An 11380-nucleotide genomic window follows, 5' to 3' on the forward strand; every position below is an offset into this window, starting at 1 on the left:
TATTAAATTTTGGGTTGTACTACTTCGGTGTTGAGTACTAAACACCGCTGAAGACTTTTAATCGTGTATATAACAGATTTACATAATTCCGGGACAGTTATTATCATCGTTAGTTGTGTTTGTCGTCATTAAAAAACAAAACATTAAAAAGAATGTTTTAACTCCACCCGCCCGGACGAGCGAAGGTTCAGAAACGAGCGCTCACCGCACGCTCTCCGTCTAAACAGAGCAACAATCTCTGTGCTCTGATTGGCCAGCCGAGCGATGACGCGCGGTGACGCTCGCTAGCAGGTTGGACGCTGGTGACAGCCCGTAACAACACACTTCCTCCCAGCAGCGGACCACAGGTGTCTCCCCGGAGTCTCCGGTTGTTTTGACCACCAGAGACCGACGGTTTGAACCGTGTCCGTTTGAACGCTTCCCGGTCCCGTGTGAGGATGTTCGTCCCGGCGGGAGAGGGATGAAGATGACGCCACCGCTATGGCGGCTTGTGTCGGTGTGTTTGTGTGTCGCTGCGCTCACTCGGTAAGTCGGTAAAACTCTCTCCGGTGGAACCGGGGGTTGTTATTACGTCACCGGAACACGTTAACGATCGGTCGCAGCGCTAATCTGACAAACGTCAGATTAACAGGGGGGTTGTTAGTAAACTAAAGCTAATATCAGTTAGCTAGCGAGCTAGCTGGGTAGTGATGTGGCACCAGGATGACTTGTGAGTTCACGTCGGTGCGACGTGACGTCACAGCTCGTTATTAACGTTTAATTAACCGGCTGCTAAACGAGCTAGCCTAGCTCTCAGTGTTATGTATGGCTAATTCCCACGAGCCATGCTATCAAAGCTAACGTTAGCCCAGGCTCCACAGGTCCGGGTCACGGCTGTGGGCGCGAGGGGGTTTGTCACTGACCGCGGGGGATTCTGGGAGATTAAACAGGCTGGAGTCAGAATGTTAGAAGACAGAGTCAAAGATTGAACTCTGACGTCACAGGAGTGGAAGCGGAGGGGATGATGTAATCTGGGATTAACGTCTATGTCGGTGATGCTGACCTGACCTACTTCCACCAGTATTCAGTGTTATTACGCGTCAGCAGAAACTCACGTGTAATTATATGTTTATTACATTCAGGCCTGCGGTGCAACAAGGACACTGACCAGAGGACGTCCTCCGCTGCTGGTTTTATCAGTCAGGCTGGTGACAGTTGGATGAGGTCCATCAGATATTGTTCAACAGAAACGGTCTGATAAATCGTATTAATCCATGATTTATCTCGTCATGTGACAGATGTTGGAGGACGCAACAGCTGTCAGGCGTCTGTCACAGACAGAACTGATGATTGGTGTTCTTGAAATTCAGGTTTTTCCTGTATGGACGGCATATTGGCCTCAAATTCATTACATTTCCTCACATTAGTTTAAAAGGTCTGCTTCCTTTATCCTCTGTTTGACTCCGTATCCAGTCAGTTGATTATTTAGCAGAAGGACTCTTAACTTGTGCTCCTGTGGGAGTTGTTTATCGTGGCTGCTGGCTTTCAATTAGCAAACAAAAGGTCGGTTGTTAATCGGAGTGTTGGTGATTAGTCTGGCCGCCCCGATCAGATCGACACAGCAGCTGCACCGACCGGACCGCTGGCTGACCTGGAATCCAACAACCATCCAGATAACAGCCTGGTGTGTTGACAAGTGGTGGTTGCTATGGGAACGCGTCCTCCGGGGCTGGATCAGCTGCACCGATTCCCTCAGAGGAACGTGTTCGTGCAACAGCTCCACACGTAATTCCTGCTCATTACTGTGTCGATGTCAGGAGGAGGACGGTCACTTTGGCCCAGATAGAAATGTGGTGATCAAACACAACACGGATAGATAACTGATAAAAACACCCCACAAGGAAAATAAATGGACAAAATTCCTTTATTGTCACTTGTCTCAAACAGATGGCAGCTGCCTCTCTGTACAAGAACCTGCAATTGGGTAGAACGTTCATAACGTTCATACTCAAGTGTTTGAGATCACCACTGATTTTTTTACACCGATGCATTAACAGGTGAGATGTTTGAGTTGTGATTGATCTCCCTCTCTTTCCCTTTGCCTTCCAGGCACTCTAAGCACCATGTCGTCTGCACAGAGTCCCACCAAAACGCCCAGACGCCCGAGTCCTCTCCGGACGTCAGCTCACAGGAAGAGCTGGGGGAAAAGGTTCACGACCACAATGGAGCGATAGCGGTATGCTAGCACAGTCTAACCCACTGGGAAGCTCCAGGCTCACATGAGGGTCTGATAAATACACACACATGTGAAAATTGTTGGTACCCCTCAGTTAACAATAGAAAAACAACAACAATGGTCTCTGAAATAACTTGAAACTGACAAAAGAAATAATATGTACTGAAAATTAACCAATGAAAATCAGACACTTCTTTTGAATTGTGTTTCAACAGAATCCTTGTAAAAAACAAACTTTTGAAAGATGCCTGGACAAAAATGATGGTACCTAGAAGTTCATATTTTGCTGCACGACCTTTTGAGAGAATTACTGCGATCAAATGATTTCTGTGACTGTCCCTGAGACTCCTGCACCTGTTGACAGGTACTATGGTCGACTCCTCAGGAGCAAACTGCTCCAGTTGGGTTTGATGGACGACTTCTCCAGACAGCATTGTTTCAGCTTCCTGTACAGATGTTCAGTAGGAGATCAGGACTCAGAGGAGCCACCTCAGAAGAGTCCAGCGTTCTGCTCTGAACCATTCTCTGGTGTTTTTAGCTGTGAGTTTTAGGTCATTATCCTGTTAGGAGACCCATGACCTGCGACTGAGATCGGGCTCTCTGACCCCACGCAGCACATTTCTCTCTAGAATACCTTGATAGCCTTTAGATCTCCTTGACCCTGAACAGACTGAAGACACCCTGTGCCGGATGCAGCAAAGCAGCCCCAGAACATAACGTCTCATCTGTCCACAGGACGTTCTCCCAGAAGCCTCGTGACTGGTCAAAATGCAGTTTGGTAAATCCCAGTCGGGATTTTAATGGTTTGCTTTCAACAGTTTCTATTTATTTTGTCAGATTTAAATTGTTTCTGTGGGTTTTTCCTTCAGAGGGGTACCAACATTTTCTTCCACGTGTGTGTGTTTGTGTCTCCTTCATGGTGTGACTGACATCTGTGTGTTTATAAATGTGTATGTGTGTTTCTAGTTTGAGGAGAACTGGATGCTGCTTCCCAACCCCCCGTCTGAAAGCGAGCAGCTGATAGAGAATCGTCCAGCGACACCAGAGGAGGACACCAAACATTCTGAGGTCTGTAGTGTCACAAAACTTTCATCGACTCATTAAAGAAGGTCTTTGGATTCCCTCAATCAATCGTATGCATTGATCATTTAATTTTTTCACATTGATCATTCCTGAACTGTTTGAAGCTCCAGATGTTTGGCTGATGGATGTGATTGGTCCAGCAGACGGTTGTGTCAGCAGCTTTCTAAACACACGTCCCTGTTTCCCCTCCAGGCGTCTGAGGCAGACAAGGGAAGTTCACCAGTAGAGACAGAAACTGACCAAAGCTGTGAAAATCCACATCCTGCTCCAAAGCAGAACGCTGTGTCACCCTCCCATGACCCCCATGACCTCAGACCCGTGTCCGGCTTCGCGGCTGAGCCTGAAGACACTCCCAGTGGATTTAATGCTCAGGATGACATCCCAGAGAGGTAAGACGTTACCTCCAAGCTGTTCAGTTCACTTCATACCAGTTATCTCTCACCTCTCTTTTTTATCCTGGTGTTTCTGAAGGTGGGACCCTCTCTGTGAGTTAATAGCATCATTTAAAGCACTAATCATAAAGTATCTGCTCCAGTTATAGTCAAAGCAAAACGTAATGTCTTTTATAAGGTTTTAATTTGATATCTTAGAAGGATTTGAGTGAATTTATTAATATTTGCTCCAATCATCTGGATTGCTGATTATAATTTGTGTGGCTTCACAAAACAAGTGTATGACGGCTGGAGCTGAATAATTCAATCTTCTTACAGTAATCCTTCGCTTGTTTGCACTACAAGATGCACGGCTTCACTACATCGTGGATTTTAAGTAGGTGGTCAGGTGATACCGTACGCGCATTCTATTGGCTGACAGCATCTGTGTGTCCACGAGTCATGGAATGCAGCACACTTCTGTATTGAAGAAACACTTTTCTTTAGTACAAAAGAACTTTAAACAGCCTATCAGAGTGTTTTAAAGGTAACACAGATAGAAGGTGGTTTAATATCAGTATGGGGGGGTTCAGAAACATTTAAATTACGTTAAATAATAAAATAAATAGTTTGTCGCTATATCGTGGAATTTAATTTTTGTGGGTGGTTCCTGGAACGCGTTAACCACGAGGAACGAGGGATCACTATCAGAGATAGTTCAGTTTGGTGCATACAAACATTTTTCGGCTGTTTTCAGCCTCACAAGTCTGTAACTGAAACAGACGTTATGACTATTTTTCACATTTGACTGGACACTTGGATACCTGGTTTGTCTGGGGGCTGTACTGATCCATCCTTCTGTGGCTCACGTATCCGTGTGTAGCTCCTTCACTAATGACTAATAAAGAATCATCTTACAGGTCACTTTTGAAATCTTTTTTTTTTACGGCATGTATGAAACAAACCTGCTGAAGCGTAGATGTGAAACCAAGCTTTAACAACCACTAGAAGGTCCTTCTTCTGAAGAGGTCCCACAAATGACGAGGCTGCAGAAATCTAACTTGAATCGTTTCCTGTCAGTGTTTCAGAGGATGCGCCTCAGGCGGCTGATGCTGACCCGCCTCCAGCTGACTGTGAAGAGGAGAACAACCCATATGGGAGCGACAGGTGGGGGCGGTCCAAGTCGTCCCATAATTCAAACCGAACTGGGAATGATGGATGTGGGTGTGTTTACGTTTTTTGTCCGCTCAGCAGTCCTCCAAAGGTTTTGGAGAACACGTCCAACGTTCACACCACAGGAACCAAAACCCTCGCTGACCCTCTGAGCTCCTCCCCCGATCACAGCAAACACCTGGAGGCCAACGCGTCGCACCGGCTGAAGGAGCGCGTAAGGAATCCCCACCCCGTTTCCTCCCGTTCTCCCCCGTCAGCGGCGTCCCACCTCCTCATTCGTCTCTGTGACAGGACCTGAGCTCTCCTGCTGCTGCAGACACAGACTCCAGCGCCAGCGGCAAGGATCCGGAGGACATCCCCACTTTTGATGAGTGGAAGAGGAAGATGATGGAGGTGGAAAAGGAAAAGAGTAAGAACACAGCGCTGTCCGTCACCTCACCTGATGGGACCGGATTGTAAGTCTCGCTGAATCCTGGTGATGTTCTTCTTTACAGCTCAGTCTGGTCACACCTCCAACAACGGGGCGTCTCACACGGCCAAGAAGGTCCAGAAGAACTTCAACAACTACGCCTCAGTGGAGTGTGGAGCGAAGATCCTGGGCGCTAACCCGGAGGCTAAGGTACGGCGCTAGCTGCTGCTGCTCTGTGGGACGCTGCTCTGGGGTCTGATTCAGGTTCCTGTCCTGTGTTCCATCAGAGCACCTCAGCCATCCTGAAGGAGAACATGGACCTGTACATGCTGAACCCCTGCAGTAACAAACTCTGGTAGGTCCCCTGAGCTCTGCAGCTGCAGCCGTCCTCACACTGACGTTAATGGAGATGTTGGTGTCGTTCTCAGGTTCATCATCGAGCTCTGTGAGCCCGTCCAGGTGAAGCAGCTGGACATCGCTAACTTTGAGCTCTTCTCCTCGTCTCCCAAAGACTTCCTGGTGTCCATCAGTGATCGGTGTGAACACGTCTCTACTACAAAACCTGAGCATGAAACATATCCCTTCTAAACAAACTGCTGAAAGTAAAGAACATTTGGTCCCAGCTTTATTACAGAAAATGTAAGTAGTAACCCTACGCCCCCACAGGTATCCCACCAACAAGTGGCTGAAGCTGGGAACCTTTCACGCTCGGGATGAACGCACCGTCCAGAGTTTCCCGTTAGACGAACATCTTTATGCTAAATATGTGAAGGCGAGTTGTGTTTTTATTCCTGATGACGTTTTATCTATTTAGTGACAGCCTTAAAGCAGAATAACATCCCATAATGCTAAATCTCTTTGAATGGAAGCTCTGCCTGTCTGTTCCTCCTTACAGTCTGAATGTCCATGATCTGTAAGACATGAGACTAGTTTGTGTTCATCGTGGATGAGACTGTCACACAGCCTCAAACTGTCCGTCAGAGTCGATGGCGGCGTCGAACGCATGATGGCGGCGTCGAACGCATGATTGCGGCGTGTGAACGCATGAACGCTCCTCTAACGTTGTTCCTCTCTCTCTCTCTGGCCTCAGATGTTCACCAAGTACATGAAGGTTAGCTGCTTGTGTTGTGGATGCTGGTGTCTGAGCTGAGTAGCGATCACCACGGGATCTAACCTGCTCTGATAGTCGCTAACCTCTATTGATCTTCTGTTGTGATCTCCGTACGACACAACTGATTGGTTGTGAAATGACGGAGCATGTGTGATCAGTGGTAGATGTTTGGTTGAATCATTGCAGTGGTTGGGAGGGGGTCACACCTGTAACACGACTGAGGGCTGCTTTGATCGATTAGAACTCTCTGAGTGTTTCCTTCATAATCTGACAGCTGTTGTGTTCCACAGGTGGAGCTGACGTCCCACTTCGGCTCTGAACATTTCTGCCCCCTCAGCCTCATCAGGTTGGTCACACTGGTTCTGTAGGGGGTGTTTCTGGGGGCTCTGGGGGCTCTGCGTCTCATCAGACGTGAAACCTGAGACGTTTCTCTGATGGAGACTCCAGGTCAGGATGACGTCGTGTGTTTTCATGAAGAGTCACGGGCTGACCTTTGCCCCTTCACTGCAGCATCGAGGCTTTTGGTGGGAATGAGTGGATCCAGGGGGGGGGGGGGGTTACAGGGGCTTCAGGCCCCAGCTGGAACCTGATTGGTCAGAGAGGTGTCTGTTGGCTTCAGAGAGTATAATTATCTGATTTCTGGAGTGTTTTCTCCCCAGGGTGTTCGGCACCAGTATGGTGGAGGAGTACGAGGAGATCGCCGACCCCCCAGAGAGACCAGAGGATCAGGACGACGACTCGGGTGAGAACCCACAGCCGTCCTGTACAGAAACCTTCTCTGTACGCCAAACAAGTGATGGAATGTTTTCAGTGTGAGAAGGAGGCGGAGCTGCGACAGATATGTAAATGAGGGCTGTGATGCTGTTTTGTGACACTGATCAGTTATCAATGATCCTGATAGATTATCCTCCTGGGTACGCGCCAGGCGAAGTCAAGTTATCCAAGAATCTGATTGGATCGGCTAAAGGTAACAGTTCCCTCCCTCCTGATGACATCACACTGGTCCCGTGGTGATGTGTGATGACATCACACTGGTCCCGTGGTGATGTGTGACGTGTGATGACATCACACTGGTCCCGTGGTGATGTGTGACGTGTGGTGACATCACACTGGTCCCGTGGTGGTGTGTGACGTGTGGTGACATCACACTGGTCCCGTGGTGATGTTTAACCCTTCCTGGCCCTCAGACGTGATCCTGACCATGGTGAACAACATCGCGGTGAACGTTCTGGGTGGAGGTGAGGCGACGACGGACGTGAGACGGGTTCCTCTGTGACGCCGCTCTTCATGTCAGGTTCTTGTTTTGTAGCCAACTTTTCATCGAGTGAAGCCAACGTGACTGAGCCGCCCCCCCAGGCTGAGCCCCCCACTACAGACCCCCCCCCAGCGTGAGCAGCCCGTCGGTTCCTCCTCCGGTCACACCAGACGTCTGTTCCTTATTTGGGATGTTTTCTGTTTTCTCCTCAGTCCAGAATCTGAACAGGAACAGATCCCCCCAGTCGCTGACTCCCCTGTGACTGTGGCCCCCCCACTGGAGACGCCTGATGCCGATGACAGCACAGAGGAGCTCCCCCCGGTGGAGGAGCAGATCGTCATTCCTTTGGGGGGAGAGGAGGAGGAGCCCATCGGCTCCACCATCACCCTCCTGGAGACGGAGGAAGACTCTGATGAAGAGCGGCAGCAGGAAACCAGGAAGTGTTGCTGGGGGGCTCGTCCCCTCTCTTCCTGCTCCGGCGCCCCCTCCCTCCTGGAGTCCCTCCTTCGACAGTGTTCAGCTCCGCTGTCCAGGAGGAGGAGGTGCCAGCCTGTGTCCAGGAAGCAGACCCCTCCCTCCATCCAAAACCCTGACTGGGACACCCCCCCGCCCCCCGGGGGCCGTCCTGCATCCCAGCAGCCCCCCGCTGAGGCCCCCCATGAAGAACAAGCTGCTTCTGAAGCTGAACCAGAGCCGACGGTGACGTCACAGCCTCCAGGGGGCGCAGCAGAGCAACCTAGACGTGACCCCCCTCCGCTGGAGCCCAGTCAGACCACCAGCCTCCCCCCCAGTGCCTCCGACGCATCGTCTGCCAGACCCACCCCCACCGTGGAGACCCCACAGCTGTCGTCTGATGGGCCGGGAGAGAGCCAGGAGGTTCTGGGGGGGGAGACGGCCCTAAAGCCCTCCGTGCCTCTAGGTGGCGCCGCAGACGTACGACCCACCGCTGTGGACGACCCCCCAGTGGAACCAGAGCAGACAGGCCCCCCCCCTCCTCTAAACACCCCCATGGAAACCCTGGGCATCACAGACCCGCCTCAAGTCCTCCGTCCCACCCCGTCCTCTGATTCCAGCCCCCCAGCGGTGGTGGCAGGCGGTTCTTCTGAGGGAGCCCCCCCCCCTCCAGACGTGACTGAACCCCACCCTCTGATCACCGACACTAAGCTGGAGGATTTAGTGGAGGACGTCTCCGCGTCGTCGCCCCCGCCTGTGGTCCCCCCCCCCTCGCCGGCCTCGCCCCCCCTGTCAGACATCTATGCAGACCCCCCCAACGGCACGGAGCCCAGCGGGCCCCCGGTGCACGGCTCCAGCCAGAAGGAGTCCGTGTTCATGAGGCTCAACAACCGCATCAAGGCGCTGGAGGTCAACATGTCCCTCAGCGGGAGGTACCTGGAGCAGCTGAGCCAGAGGTGAGCAGCGCCCCGGGGGGGGCACCGCCCTGGGGGGGCACAGAGTCATGGTCTGTCCTGTTTGAAGGTATCGGAGGCAGATGGAGGAGATGCAGAAGGCGTTCAACAAAACCATCATGAAGCTCCAGAACACCTCCAGGATGGCAGAGGAGCAGGTGAGCAAAGGATTGTGGGTCGGGGGGGGGGGCAATACGTTAATGAATGATATTAAAGATGTGTGGGGGTCCCTTCATCCGTGCCCCCCCAGGACCAGCGTCAGACCGAGTCCATCCAGTCTCTGCAGGTCCAGCTGGAGAACGTGACCCGGCTGGTCCTGAACCTGTCTGTGAGGGTGGGCCATCTGCAGGACGAGGTAGGACCCCCCCCAGCTGGGACACCATGGTGATGTTAGTGTTTCCTAACGCTGTGGGCTGGGGGGGTCAGGTGTCCGACAGGCAGACCTACCTGCTGCTGTCCCTGCTGCTGAGCCTGTGTCTGGGCCTCCTGCTGTGTGCTAACCACTGCCGCCTCACCAGCCTGGCCCCCGCCGCCGGGCCACGGCCCCCCCTGGCTAAGAGCTACACCTCCTGCTGCCCCCACAGGTGTGAAGGCGGCGCCACACGCCGGTGGTTTCACACGCTTTCGTTCACGTCCGCGGCGTCACGCTTTGTCTCCCCCCACAGCGACTTCTCCTGCGACGACCCCCCCCTGAAGAGGAGCGCGTCCTACCCCCTCATACACTCCGACTCGCTCCAGCTGACCTCCGCCGCAGGTGAGGGTCGGCGCCGCGTCGTCACGACAACGACCTCCCAGGTTTGACCCCCTGGATGATGACATTAATCCTGTCCACAGGTCCAGAGACGCTGCCCCCCCAGGACCCCCGGGGGCTCTGTCCCGCCAGCAGGAAGGTGAGTGAGACCTGTCTGAGTGGAGGTTATAACTGGTTATAACTGCTCTATGTCGCCCTGCACAGAGGAGACGGCGGCGCCTGAGGGCCCTGGACGTCGTGGAGACCCTGAAGCCGTCTCTCCACGCGGCTCCAGGTCCGTGTAACGGGGGGGCGGTCCCTAACGGCGTCCCCCCGCCCCTCACAAACGGGTTCCTCCAGCCGCAGTGCAGGAACTCGCCATCGGAGGGCAGCTCTGAGGGCTCCTCGCATTCGGACGACCCCTCCTTCTGTGGCTTCGCCGCATCCTGCCCCCGAATCTGTGACGGACTCCCCCCACCCCCGGAGAAACGGGCCCCCAGACGCAGGCGTCCCAAGCCCGGCTGCACCGTGGTGGACCTCCTGTCGGTGCCCCGGAGGGGCAAAAGCACACTGTTGCCCCTCCCCAGCATACAGGACCTCATGAGCAGGAAGACGGGGCAGAGGTCCGGGGCGTTCGGGGTCAACCCCGCCCTCTCCGGCCCCGTTTGACGTCACCCCCGGGGAGCCGAGAGCTCCGACCGTCAGACGGTCCCTGAACGCATCACTCCTCTGTTCTGTTCCTGTTTCTGCTGGGGGGGTTCTGTTTGTCCTTTAAATCCAGGTCCCAGATTCTGTCTGATTGGCTCTCAGGTCTCTGATTGTGACGTGACAATCAGATCAATAAACCATGAAACGTATCGGAGCAACACTGCAGTAACGTTTGTGTGAACCAGATGTTTGTTCTCCTGGGGGGTGGTCGTGGGTCACCTGGTGTTAGTAGGAACCAATGGTTTGCCGTGTTTTCCGCCCGGAAGCATCAACACCACACATGTTCGACGGAGAATTAACGGAAATAAACGTGTCGGATTTTAGTCCGGGAGGCGCGTCAGGGGGGGGCGGTGGAGCCTCGAAAGTTAAGATACCAAACTACAGCTCCGGGTGATTGTTGGGAATCGATTGGACTTTCTCCACGTTGGTGATCTGGAGAGGGGCGCGGGGAGCGTTTCCGCCCGGACCGGACGCACCTGTCTGGAGACACCTGGAGCTCCACCCCGGGCGAAGACGGCTGTCCAGTGAGGAGGTGAGCAGCGCCACACGTCGTCGTTGGTCTGAACGTGTGCACCTGTGGTGGAAGCTGCTGTCGGTCGGGATTAAATGTGGAGGGCGCGTCGTGGACGAGCTGCTTAAAGTGAACAAAGCAGGTTAAGACATGATTCAGGGTTTAATTTAAAGAAGGCTAAAAACGCACCTGGTGGTTTCACTCACCTGTGGTGATCTAAGATGTATAAATGATTCTCTGACGGGTGATTGCTGCTTCAAGAAAAAGAAAAGCACGATTCATGTTTAAAGGCCAAAATGATGATCAATAATAAATCAATTGATGCAAAAGACTGTGTTAAGCTGTGAAGACCAAGTGTGTACATGGAGGTAGTGGTGATGCTGTGAATCCTAATTATAGTGTTGATAA

General features: G+C 52.6%; 1 protein-coding gene across 3 annotated transcripts; it reads left to right on the forward strand.

The window, feature by feature from the left end:
• Positions 1-271: 271 nt before the first annotated feature.
• Positions 272-10615, forward strand: LOC137612075 (SUN domain-containing ossification factor-like). 3 transcript variants are annotated; one of them, XM_068340398.1, is made up of 24 exons: positions 272-525; positions 2089-2215; positions 3182-3283; positions 3491-3687; positions 4750-4836; positions 4921-5056; positions 5134-5251; positions 5337-5461; positions 5539-5606; positions 5680-5787; positions 5918-6023; positions 6342-6362; positions 6653-6708; positions 7022-7104; positions 7264-7329; positions 7550-7600; positions 7672-7750; positions 7830-9026; positions 9094-9181; positions 9274-9378; positions 9450-9607; positions 9689-9777; positions 9858-9913; positions 9979-10615. In XM_068340398.1, the coding sequence occupies exons 1-24, from the start codon at positions 461-463 to the stop codon at positions 10420-10422; spliced, it is 3732 nt and encodes a 1243-aa protein (XP_068196499.1). In that variant the 5' UTR covers positions 272-460; the 3' UTR covers positions 10423-10615. The 3 variants fall into 3 exon arrangements, with proteins under 3 accessions (XP_068196499.1, XP_068196500.1, XP_068196501.1); XM_068340399.1 differs by having other exon boundaries at positions 4924-5056; XM_068340400.1 differs by lacking the exon at positions 6342-6362.
• The last annotated feature ends 765 nt before the right edge of the window (positions 10616-11380 follow it).

Source organism: Antennarius striatus, chromosome 18 (genome assembly GCF_040054535.1).
Source record: "Antennarius striatus isolate MH-2024 chromosome 18, ASM4005453v1, whole genome shotgun sequence".
NCBI lineage: Eukaryota > Metazoa > Chordata > Actinopteri > Lophiiformes > Antennariidae > Antennarius > Antennarius striatus.